At 41.5% G+C, this 13,337-nt stretch overlaps 1 protein-coding gene across 1 annotated transcript; it reads left to right on the top strand.

The window, feature by feature from the left end:
* Positions 1-374: 374 nt before the first annotated feature.
* Positions 375-12,435, top strand: LOC110978339 (uncharacterized). Its single transcript, XM_022233266.2, has 3 exons — positions 375-1,968; positions 8,993-9,184; positions 10,197-12,435. The coding sequence occupies exons 1-3, from the start codon at positions 1,254-1,256 to the stop codon at positions 10,274-10,276; spliced, it is 987 nt and encodes a 328-aa protein (XP_022088958.1). The 5' UTR covers positions 375-1,253; the 3' UTR covers positions 10,277-12,435.
* Positions 12,436-13,337: the final 902 nt, after the last annotated feature.

Genomic DNA, 13,337 nt, shown 5'->3' with positions numbered 1-13,337 from the left:
AAAAGGAAACCAGATCCAGTGGGAGGTTGTCTCTCCCCTCCCCCGCTCACTGCTATCTGTCTTTGTCTTCCTTACGTGGCTTACGTCTGATTGAAGACCCCTTACAAACATAAACCCGGTAGGTGTCTTATTTGCATGTGCGGTTAAAGACAAAGCAATGATATTAAATAGCTTCAACTACTGTGAAAAATACATGTAGGCATTACAAAAAGAAGCTCCCTTGTAACTTCAGAACTTAAAGCAACTAAAAGCTTTATGGATCAAGTTGTTCAGAGTCTCACTTCGGTTTGCAGCCCAATAGAGAAACTGTGACATCGCCCTCTTGTGTGCATGCCGTGACATTCCCGGCGTCCTGCTGGCCAATATTTTCTAATCAAAAACGCTGTTATCTCGACGTGTCGAGTGGTTTCCCCATACCTATCAAGTATATATATCACTGTACGTCAGTCTTTGCCAAATAATCGTTGCGAGAAGCCCTCATCTTTTATTATTTGTTGACTTTGAAATAAACTTCAAATCACCAACTTCTGGACTTGGGACCGCAGGAGAACGTTCGTTTCATTACAAGCAGGAACGCACAAGTGCCCACCTTTATCAAAATGGGTATTCTTGCACGTGCTACGAGAATGGAACGATGATACAACGCGCGGCTGTGCAGTACATGTATACACCTGTACTGGGTACATTGGCCAACCATACTCTGATGTTCATGCAACGATGGTAAAAAGAACTAAAATTTTTACTCGACTTAAAACTGAACAACAATTTCTGCTCAGTTTGAAGTAACACTTGGCTGACACTCTGTGTAAAATTCGGCTCTGCCAAGTGCATACTCCATCAGCCACTATTGTGTCAGTGGGCCTGTGTTAAATCCATCACTGGTAGTACGTTCCTGTAATTCACTAGATCGTGCGTTAACGTTGTAGCAGGATTCTCTTGAACCAGCCTAGCAACGACCAACAATTAGCTGCAGTTGGCTTAGCAACGGACTGGCAACCGCAGTGCCCGCTGTGGCCTTGGGCAGAACGGATGAGCGCCCATGAAAAGGCATCACCAATCCGGGGGAGAAACTGCTTGCAGTTGGATTGTGTCCCTGAGCTTTGGTAAACAGTCGGAAAAAGCTTCCCCCGAAAGCCGGTCCAGGCCTTTTGTACTCTCCACAGGTGGGTAGAGTTTGACGCACTCGCACGCAGACAGAAATCTGCAGCGAGGCCATCGCCACTTGTGAGGACTGTGTTCGTAGTAACGAAGGTATGGCATCTGTCGACGCGGAGTCGGCAAAGGCACCGGAGATGATGGGCGCCGACAACAACGCGGTGAGCACGGAGCTTACTGCTGATCCAGCTGCCGCTGAACTCAGGGAAAGCGACATTTTACCCGGAAAGGAATCTATCCAGTTGGTACCACAGTCGACTGCCATCCAGAAAACACCTGCCCTGTGTACTGCTACTGCCAAGTGGAAATCGAAAATATCCAGCGCTAAGGCTTCTGAAGTGTTACCTTCAGGGGAGAACAAGCCCGCTGATATGGAGGATGGCGATGCAAAAACCCATCCTCTTTCTCCAAACGCGCCAGACATAAAGGGGGACACTTCCAAGGACGAGGGATCCCCTTTAGTGGGGCCGTCTTCGCCTGGCCATCAGCCCAATGGATCCGCCGCTCACCACGGGGAGGCCAACAAGATGATACGACCCTCCATATCCATCACCGAGGCGCCGCAGGTGGGGCGGCCGCCCAGTCGCATCTCGGGCCGGGCGTCGGCCTCCTCACTGTCCATGCTGGCCACCGAGTCGGGCAAGCTGCTCCAGGCCGTGCCGTTAGCAACGGGAGGACCATCTGGGCAGCAGCAGGACATTCAGTTAGCCACGCTGAGGATCAATAACCACTCCTTACTGGCAGCCATTCCGTACATGCACGTCGGACTGGCTTACATGTGTCTCATCCTCAACATCTTTGTACCCGGCTCCGGTAAGTGCATGTCCCCGAATCTTCGTTAGCCTATAAGTATCTTGGTGCTGTCACCATTATGATTTGTGACGATCAATGACTACTAATCGAGAATTAATATGGTTAGCTGTACATGTATATATAGTTGCTGATACTTTGTGTGTAGAGTGTGGATATCTAGACAAAAAAAGGACTAATTCAACTCGGTCATCCCCAAGCATCGAACGTGCGCACGTCCCACTGGTCAACATTTCCCTGTATTTGTACAAAAATCATTTTTTCTCTTTTTGTGGTTTAATTTAAATTTGTTCCCTTCGAGCACAGAGCAAGCTTTCTGAAAAACAAACTGAGTTACAAGGAATGGGCAGATCTTTGTACAGGCTTCCTCGCTGGGCTCAATAGACTGAATATTTTAAGATACAACTAAATTTTTCCTAACAGTTAAGAATGACAGATATTTCTCCAGTTTTGGTTATTAGCGGTTTCAATATACTTCTGAAAGAATACACAACTGATACATTATCAAAGACTCAGACTGTCCACGATTTAATTCACAGTTGAATGGATTTGAATTGCAAAATACTCCTAAATATACCGACTTTTTCGTGGACGTATACATTCAAAATGAGTCGACTCGTACCCGAGTTAACTCGTACCCAGGTCAGACCCAAAATCTATATATTTAGACACATAGGCCTACTCACTTCTTGCCCTTTTCCAAAAGGAAGTTTAAAAAAGAAGAAAGAAGAACCTTTATCAGTTACTTTGCCGACACTGTTGCCAAAAAAGCTTACAATTTAATAATAAAAACGATATGGAGTTTGAAAATAGAATCCAACCCGTCCAAGACAAGGGCTAATTTGGGACCCCGTCATATCAAGACTACAACGTTGGTCGTTCCAATTGAAGAACTTTGAATACGATGTGCCTCAGGCGACATTTTTGCTTGTATATACGCCTATATGCCTCGTAGTCCAGGCCAATCATACCGACAATCTGATTCTTTGACTACAAAACATGTATACCGACGGAACCTGATAAATAGCATTTGTTGGCAAATCTTTCAAACCTGAAACTTTATGATATACAATTATGTCGTATAAAACACGTAAGGGCGTATGTGACTTGGCTATGCGTGAACTTTGCACATGTTGAAGTTCATAACGTTTCCCAAATACAGGAAAGATATATCCATGTTTGTTCGAAATGGTATTTTTTCCTGATAATTTCCGGCTGTTGTGACATGAAATGCAAAAGATCATCACAGTTGATTTCTTTCAACAGTTTTAGAGCCTCGAATTACTTGGGTAATCGGATTAAGTATAAGTCGCCAAAAACTCTATGTGCCTGAACTATTTTCAGAGCGCGATCTACCAGATTAAATTAAGTCCTTTTCGAGCCAGCAGAGAAGCCCATTGGGCTGGTCCAGAAAGACATCCACGACGACTACATTAGGACAGATACATTGTGGGCGATCTTAAGCACTTTGCTGATACTGAAGTGCAAAACGTTTTGCTTGCCATCAGAACAATAATCAAAACGAAATTTCGATAATTTCTTTAAATTATGAGATAAACGTGGCATCAAGTTGGCCATGTCTAACCAAAGACACCGAAAAAAGCAATCTTCTCTGTCTGTAATTAATCATTTTTATTGCGGCAGTTTACGACGGAATATGCGGACATTTGTCCTTTTGAGTACAAAGTGCAATAGTATAAGTCAAGTACACTGTACATGTACCATTATATGCGCATGCCTGCAAGTGAAGGCTTCCCCTGCCGTGGTTCATTTCTTGAATTTCGGCGCAAATTTTTGTTTTGCCATAAATAAATCTTGGTTTCCCATTATCACATTTCCAGTGCAACATGATACAGTCCAATTTTATACTCACAGCCTTAATCGTACGGTAATCACCCGATAGTGCACATAATTCAGTGTTTGCTGTTTTTGATTTTATCCTTTGGGCTATAGAGATTTATTATCAAAAAACACCTTTTAAACATTTTCAACTCGCTTTAACCTATTGTAGGGGTTTGTGTATGTCAAAATTCATTTCTAACTTTCACCGTGACAGTGCCAAAATATTTTGGTTTCCTACTTTTAACTACTGCAACTTCAAATAAAGCGCTTCGTCAAAGCAGTGAATCGATGTGTTTACCTGATAAGGACGAGTATTACCATATTGTTGTGGTGGGTTTTAGTCAATTGTAAATGGCGAGTCGTTATTAGCGATAGAGTTAGCTCTGCGTGATTAAAAGTGAAATCAATCACAACATGTTAAATGGTCGCATGTTACATCGACGGTTACCTTGGTCGCATCACTGCCTGTGGCGAGGCTTCATCAAAATTTCATTTTCCTCAGCCTGTGCCTGAGCCACTTAACACAACGGCTGGCTAATTTGATGGGGTTCATTAAACGTGTTTATTACCACCAGGAGCCACATTCCTCTGTGCTCCATTTTTTCTCGAGCATTTGTTTCGATTCGTCCATTGCTCCCTTTATGCTATTAGCACATTCTCAGAGACGATCTCTGAGCAGGTACGAACTCTATAGGCTACTTAGGTAGCAACGCACTTGGATTTTGTTGCGAGATAATCTTTAACCAATTAACATACACGCTCCCTGTCTGTAAAGAAACACATGAACATGTATACAAGGCATTACACTGATGCTTGTCATCGTGGAAGATTTAATAACTGACGCAACATAGTAGTAGCGAGCATAAATGGTGCAGCCACTATCAACAGGAATACACAGTGAATATCAGCGATGCTTAACTTTGAATAATGTCAAAACATGTATTGGCGTTTCACAATAGTGCGCCTCGAAGAGTTTGCAACATGTTGATCAATCAAAACACGTAAAATCTGTCGACCCAATGAGCGCTTGGAAAGGGTCGACAGATTTCGCGCTCTGTGATTGGTCAACGCGTTCAAAACTCTTCGAGGCGCACTCTTGTGAATCGCCAGTATATTCGAGAAAATAAAGAAACGATAACATTGAAAAGTGCGGGAAAATTACGTGAGTTATCAGCCTCATTTGTCGTATCATCGTACCTGGGGTAATTAGTCTGAACAGACGTACCAACGTAATTCCTGACATCGGTCTGTCGTGACAGCCCATTGGTGCATAACCCTCACTGTACATCTTCGCCAAACAGCCAGGAGCAAATATTGAGCTTGCGCTATTTGTGAAAGGGACAGTAAATATTGACCATTTTGGCGGGAAAGGGATATATTTGCTCTACGTGTCTTACTCACTTCCTCGGCACTGGAAAAACACATCCTGCAATATCTCTGACTGTCAGTTGTTCTGATGATTCCTAAAACAGCTGATACAAGAGTAACGATGAAATAATATATTTTTTAAAGGTATAGAACTATCTTTTTAAAAATTCTATTCCAATAAGCCTTGGTTTCCATTCGTATTAAAATAGATGAGTGAAATGTTTACGTTTAATACAGTACTCAGAACGACAAGCCTATAGTTGTGGAGCATCATGTGTGTGTTTTGTGCGTGTATTTTCACTGTGTCTTGCTGAATAAAATTTCCTCAAGTAAGATGACTGATTCAATCAATCATATTTAATGAGGCGGCGGGTTAGCGATTTCAATTAGGTATTAAATTTCTAGAGACTAACCTGTAATGGTGTAAATAAATGGTGTAAAGTCCGGTTTTATAATTTCCCTCGAAATTTTCAGGGTTCCTCACACATCATAACAATGTAGACACCTTCTAGAAATGTTAACAAGGATGTAATGACGGTGAAAGGCATATTGCTCATAAAAGGACTAAATTAGGTTCACATTACTTAAAACACATCAGGAACACATATGCTTGAATCGATAATGAAACTTTAATTCGTATTTTGTATTAAGCACGGGTGTGGGATAATAACAGGATAGCCAAATGGACCTCGTCACTAATAAATCCACTAATATAAAAGATGTAGTTCATACTACTTATGATGGAGAGGGGGCCAAACTAAGAAACGGCGATCGCGTGGGCACAGAAAAACTTACGATTTTTAAATCTTTTTACAGAGCACTAAAAATTCCACTTAAATAAGAATCTAATAGCAAAAACGATGTAATGGGTTTTTCTCAAGAAAAAACGAACAAAGTCAGGAAACCTGAGAGAAAATGATCATCGAAGTCACACGTACCCTATACATTTTCAATGGCCCGCTCACACTTCTTGCCGCCAAGGCCATTTGTGCGCATGCGTGCATAATTATGAATTTATTAGTGAAGAGGTCTATGCTGATACCTCAACGTCTAAACCTATCATCTGCACGCGGTGGTTCAAGCATTTCCATGGCAACGCACAATGAGCTACTCGAGCAGAACAAGTGGAACCAATTATCCGTTGCTATGATCTGCAGCGCATGGATACACAAACATCATCTAGTACAGGGAAAGGGCCAGTTATGCCTGCTGATTGATGTGGCATATGGCTCTTCATTCGGAACAATAATTTAAGGCTCGGGAGAATATAATGCTCCAGCGGCAACTCCCATTATGGCAACGATCATTAAGATCATAATAATATAAGGCTATGTATATATACGTCTCTTTTATTGTGATTGATATTACATGTAATTTGTGTAATTTATGTCCTCAAACATTGGGGTTACCACACAATGATAGCGAGCTTGTTCTTGCAACCAGTCTTCACAGACGGGAGAAATTGCGGCATAAATACACACTCTTCCTTTCAATAATCAAAAATACACTGCACACGGATGTAGCTTCTTACGTTTCCGTCGAATCTTAGAAATAAGAAAGACTTGCACGCTTTCAAGCGTTTGTCTTGGTTCATCAGAAATACTAATGGCGTATAATGAGGAAATTATCATTTTCTTTTTGTATTTCCCCTTTGTTGATGTTACGGAGTATAAACAGGCTCTCTGATGTTCCTCCACTGATGCTACCTACAAACCTCGTTCCAGTCTTCCCTGAAGAGCGCATATATTTTTGGATTGGGCCGGTAACATAAATACGCCATTGCTGACGCAATAGCTTGTTATAGTACTTGTGCCCTTAGAATTAGGCCTAATATATCCGGCTTCTTAAGGGAACACTTCATGCTTTAACAGAGCATTACCTAGCACAGTTGAAAATAGCCAAAAAGAAAAAAAAAGAAATCGAAAATGAAAAAAGATGAATTTTGTTACCTTAAGGACTTGTCTAGACGTTCCACATTCCTTGAATACACAGATTACCCGACATTCTCATTTTGGTGTGTAGGCCTATACGGGGCGGAGTCCACGCTAATTTCACCCGTTCCTTCATTACGAGCAATGCTTCTTTCTACGATAAACACTATCCGCCAACCACCTGCTTTCTGTTTGTCACTCTATCGACTTTGCAGGTATTGCAGTCCATCGCCATATCGACGTTAATTAAGTGCGGTTGTTATGAAAATCATTCTGCCTTTGTTATAGGCTTACAATTAGGCTTATTCTGCACCCGTGAGGGAATCTGTGTTTCCTGCTACTTACTCTGTACATTATATATGTTGGTGAGACCGTTGATACGGCCTCAGTTGTAGTCATTCGGGCTACGGTGAAATGTTTCAGCCTTTAGGGTTACTGCGGTTTCATTGATGAATTATATATCCTATAGGACCTTACATCTAACCATCACTGAATAAAAAGAGCTCTGTAGGTGCTTTCATTCCCAGCAAAAACTGGTGTTAATCAACACTTAAATCAAACCTTTTTGGTGTTTTCAGATGACCATACTGTAGGGTGTTACTTTAGCCCCGCTGGTGTTACTTTGCACACTTATAAGTGTTACAGTGCGCTGGAGGGTAGTAAAAGTAACACCAAATAGCACCAAAAATTTTTAACACCAGTGAAAAGTGTAGGTTTAGTCCTCTGGTGTTAAATTTAACACCCCAGTTTTTGCAGTGTTTCTTGATGTGTACGCCAATAATCTGTGTCCAATGTGGAGTGTCACTCATCACATGCAATCTGCCAAAGCACCACGAATTAACAACCAGGCGAGGATGTCAAGTTATATAAAATATGACATTATGCCCCTCCTGTCAACAGTAGCGTCCCCCCCAGCAGATGCCCTTGCCCCCTTGAAATCTTTGAATCATTTCCATTGCGTTTATATAGCTATACATGCATATGCACCTGCAGCTTATATTCTTGTGGTGCCCCCTTGAAAAATGTGTGCACCCAGGATGCCCCCCGGACATGCAGCCCTAGCTACGCCACTGTCTGTCCAATTGAATTCACGAATGTTCTGACACGAAAGCAGTACCAAGACAGAAGATTTCACCCCATGCAGATAAAAAAATCTAAATATTTCATTCTTTCCAGGGATATGAGTTTGCAGCATGTGTGATACCATGCAAGGTAGCATAGCACTGCACACGCTTACACCTTTAACACCTTCACAGACGTGTCAAAACGGGCTCTCGAGGCTCAAAGGTCTGCTAAAACGAAGGTGCTATAATTCACTTAAGTTCTGGCTTGACAATCAAATTTGCAAGTGTAACGCTGTGTTCCAAATTGAAAATCGAGTAGACACACTCTAGTGACGGGAAAACGGCCGCTGAGGCTAGGATTCAAAACGATTTAGGGGAGATCTTGGGCAGGAGGAACATGTTAAAAAACACTATGGGTAGAGGTTTGTAACTAAAACTTGTCTCCTTTCACCCTCTCTGTTTTTAATACTTTGTACATTTACCAGCATTTAGTGTTGATTTACTTGTGTCTTGTTTATTTCATCGTTTGTTATGTTTTCCCCACTGTGGTATAGAGCATGACGATCATCCCTTCTAAAACGAAATGTTTAATTTTTTTAAGCGAATGCAAGTACAATTCGACCAATGTTTAGACAGACTTGCGCTTTTGCTGATGAATATAGGCCCCTGATACCGGGCAGTGTGATGTACATGTATATTCCATGCTTTACAATGGTATGTACCTGCACAGCACTTTGCAAACTTTGCTCATTTGCCGCAAAACTCCCTCAGAATCACGCGAGATTTGTATAAACTTCGATAAGTTGGTCGCCTTCCCCCCAGGTACCCTGATATCCGGTTTCAGTCTGTTCTGCTGCAAGGCGCAGCCCCAGCAACACACCAAGAAGGACGAGCTCATCAACTCTTTCTGCACCAACGTGTGCGTGGCCGTCTCACAGCTCTTTACCGTTCCCTTCCTGCTGGTTGGCTGGATTTGGAGTGTCACGTGGGGAGTATTCATGGTTCAATTTGCAAGTAAGTCATCGGGGCATAACAGTCTTATTGAATCTGTACCAGTCTTACATATTTTTATCCAGCGATGGAAGTTCTGGCAGGCTATTGCACTGAAGCCACGACAGTAGCAAAACATGAGAGTTTGAAACACTAGTTACATGTAACATTTGACCAACAAACGATACTTTTAAAAAGGCACTTCCTGTCGTTTTGGAGCGAAGTCTATTGTCGAAATATCCAGCCCTGGTTGGAATTCATATAGTGCCCTGTGCCTGGCTATTAAAAACTATCGTAAAGCGCAAACAAAATCAGTACATGTCCATGATCGCAGGAAGATTAAAGTCTATTGACTGGGTGAGAGATGGTTATGACTCACGGAGTAACGAGTGATTGAAGTCGTTGAAAAGAGAAGAACCTCAACCCCAAAAGAGGGGCAGTTTTATTGAATGTATATCACTTTGTCATGCTACATATCCTGGAGTGGTTGCCGACAACACCAAGCCCAATCATTTCTCATTGCACACTACGTTTGAAAGTGTACTCTGCACAGGAAATGGCATAGCCGAAAGAAATCAACTTTCTTTGCCTACCGTTTTAATGGAAACTTCAGCAAGTTCAGCCAGTTCTGTTGAAGAATCAAATCTTGTCTGTGCTTGCGAAAGCACGGTTCATGGGCCCACCCCTCTTTTCATGAGCACTCAAAATTAATTTGTAGCGTTTATTCCAGATAAGGTTACTGCAAATCGAAACTTTGAGATATATGTGTATACAACTTCGCTTTGTATGACATTTACCCGAGATATTTGTTGCTTGCAACAGAAGTAAAATTATTCTGCTGATATCGTACACTTGAATGGTAAAATGAAAGCCATGTGGTTTGAGAAAAAAAACGCTACAGAATTTGCATTTGCGTGTATGTGACAAATGACCTTCCTCATGTATCGGAGAAAATGTCTCTCTGAAATGCTTTGGCAAATCTGTTGGTCTGCATGCTGGGAATAACTGCCGTTTTCACTGTCATTTTTTCTCACAGTCGAATACAGAAACTACAAGAGAAACGAAAAGAAGATATCCACTGCGAAGGCCGTCACCAAGGCATTTATGGGGCGGTGAATCTAGACACGATTGACCAGACGGAGCGATGTCGGATACAGTGCTCCCACTTGATTAATTGGAAGACAGCAGTCTTGATGTCTGAATCACGGATTGTCTCCGTAATGTGGCCTCCACAAAAATAAACATTCTTGTCAAATACACTCCAAGACCTAGACGGATTTTCAAACAGATGGACTAAACCAGCGAGAAAATTACCAGACCAATCCACAACAAATTTAATGTTTGAGGATGCGCCGAGAAGAAATGTTCCTTTTGAATTAGAGGTTAATCTTTTCAAGCGGCGGGGATTGATGGTCTAGCAGCTGGAAAATGGCTCCTTTCAGGCTCGATCAGGTTTCACGAAGTACTGTAATAGGCCCAAATATCTGCCATTTGGTATACAGGGCCAACACAAAAAACTGTAGCATCATGATAAAGGTCTACAGGAGAATAATATCCATACAACTGCAATGAAGTGGCGTCTGTTTTGTTTCATGGACATAGGTCAACAATGACCTGTATATATTTACTGTATTACTGAACAGTCTTTGCATGAACTATCAACTGTGAAATAAAAAAGTGCAGACATTTAATAGATACGTTGGGTGACTAACCAAAATTTTCCAAGGTTTAAAACTAGTGTAAAAAATAAACGTCAGCGGCACAAAGCCAATTAATATCACTGATTACTTGCAGTACCGGTTTACTCTATTGGATTAGAGCCAACTATACTCGGTGGTCGAGTGGCTCACACATTCAGCTCTATCGTGCAGGAACTCGTGGGTCCTAATCTCATGTGAGGAAGCTGGTGATTATATGGGCAACTCTCGGTCAGTGTAAAGGGGAAACTTACAGCCAATCACAAATATCGCTGATCCACAATATAATAACAAGGGTCCAACTTGCACTGGGGAAGCTTAGGGCCTCATTTGGCTAGAGCCATCATCCAATGATCATACATGACAACATTCTGTCTTCTAATTCTAACCATGTCTCATGGCTCTCCTGTCCGTCTGCGATGCCACGAGTGATCATGGGCGTCGCCAGGAATTGTTTCCGGCGGCCGAAGCACTCATTTACCAAAGAACGGTGGAATCGATCAATTCCGAGGTATTTCAGAAAGTTGGCGATTCACGTCCCTTACCCCCTTCGCTTATCGTTTCCTTCTTTTCTTTTCCTTTCTTTTCTTTCCTTTCCCCTTATTGCACAGGGGGAATACGCCCTCTTGTCCTCCGCCAAGCCCATGCTGGTGATCCACCACATGATAATAATTATCTTTAATACATGTGCAAGAGAAGAATCCATCACTATCCTTTCAGGTAATTGCGATGTCATATGCGGGGGCACAAGTCTGAAATCCACCAGTAGCATATTTGAACACCGACTCATGTTTGGATTTGCATTAGAAATACATCTCCGAGGCACAAAGCGTGCATTTACATTGTATATGTAAATATATATTGTCTCCCATATATTGTCACTAGTGAGATTTATGGGAGATCACAATTAATGATTGTTTAAAATTGTGGTGTACAGTACACAGTTGAAATGACGGTACATCAAATTTTGGATGGGTGAAGAATTTAGTCGGTTGTGTTTTATTAATAATTCAGGTAAAAGAAATATTTAACTCTTTTATTAATAAGGAAAACAAAACGTGAGCACGTGCATGCCCACTTCCAATATAAACCCATAAGTTGGTAGGTAGAAGAATGGTATGTTTTGAAGATTTCGTTTAATAGAATAAGGTGGTATATAATTTATGACCACTCATGTTAAATTGGCTACATGTACAACTATATTATTCTGCAATACTGTGATGTTCACATTTAAAGTGCAGTATTAAATATACATGTGTATACTCTCATAGACGTAGGCAGTATTTTTTAAACTTGTATGTAAATGGATACACGTGTAAACATTTTGAAGTTATATATTTTGTGGATTTACATGTATATGTGGAAATAAGATATTCTCGAAACTGCAATATCAAGACGCTTCAGTTAATGGGTTTGGTAATTAGCCAAAACACAAGCCGAATCTTTGTGTCTTATTTCACATTAAGAAGTTTCAGTTATGATCGTTAAACAAAACACACCAACAGATTGAAAAACAGGACTTACTGTTACAATAAACCAACAGTTTTACGTGGGTAAAACTGCTGTGAGAAAATTAAAGAGAGATTCGTTTCCGTCCCCTCTGAAAATCCAGCACATTCTGTCCTTCGCACAGTATATGTAAAATACTGCCCCCACTGCATTCTGTCGTCTGTCGCAATGCAGAATAATCCCCATCGTGTGTAATAAACAGGAGCCGATCAAAGAATTTTCCAGGGGGAGGGGGATCACTCCGGCGGTTGTTTTGTTCATGTCTCAATGTAAGTGGAAACGACAATGAAACATTGCGTGACATATATTTTTTACAATGGTGTTGATGTACACATATGAAGAATCGGCAGGATGCTATTTTGTTTTTAATTTACTTGCGTTTTTTATCATTTTCTTAATTTTTCTGTCTCAGAGTGGGGGAGGGGGTTCGACCCCACCCCTCATGGATCCGCACCTAATTAATTATAACTGAAAATGGTTACCGGTATCTCATTTACATCTATCTTTCACTTTTCCAGAAATGGGCACGGTTTCATCATTGCCCAGTTCCACGAAAACAGTTTATTACGCACACAGGAACGAATTTTCGGCCACCTTGCATTGTAAACAAAACAATTATCTGACGCTGGTGCTTTCGTCAAAAGACCCATTTTACAAAAGCCAACAATAGCCAAGATACTGGGTAACTATATGGAGGCAAGTGAAACAACCAAATGTCTCCGTCATGAAACATGTACAGCCAAATAGTCAACCGCTACCATCCATGTCATATCTTAACGTTTTCATTAGTTTTGTTTCTACTGCGTTGCTGACAACAGATTACACACACCTGCAAGGCTACAGAGGGTTTGCATGACTGCCATCTTTCAGGCAAGTACTTTTGTTCCACATTATATACAAAGAAGGCTTCCCTGTGTTACAAAAGAGCTGCCATGCAAGATGGCTACCACGCAAAGCCTCTATATAATACA

Source organism: Acanthaster planci, linkage group LG01 (genome assembly GCF_054643075.1).
Source record: "Acanthaster planci isolate LZ-2023a linkage group LG01, COTS_SCS, whole genome shotgun sequence".
Lineage (NCBI taxonomy): Eukaryota > Metazoa > Echinodermata > Asteroidea > Valvatida > Acanthasteridae > Acanthaster > Acanthaster planci.
Note: the sequence above shows the minus strand (reverse complement) of the source record. Positions and strands in the feature narration are given on the sequence as shown.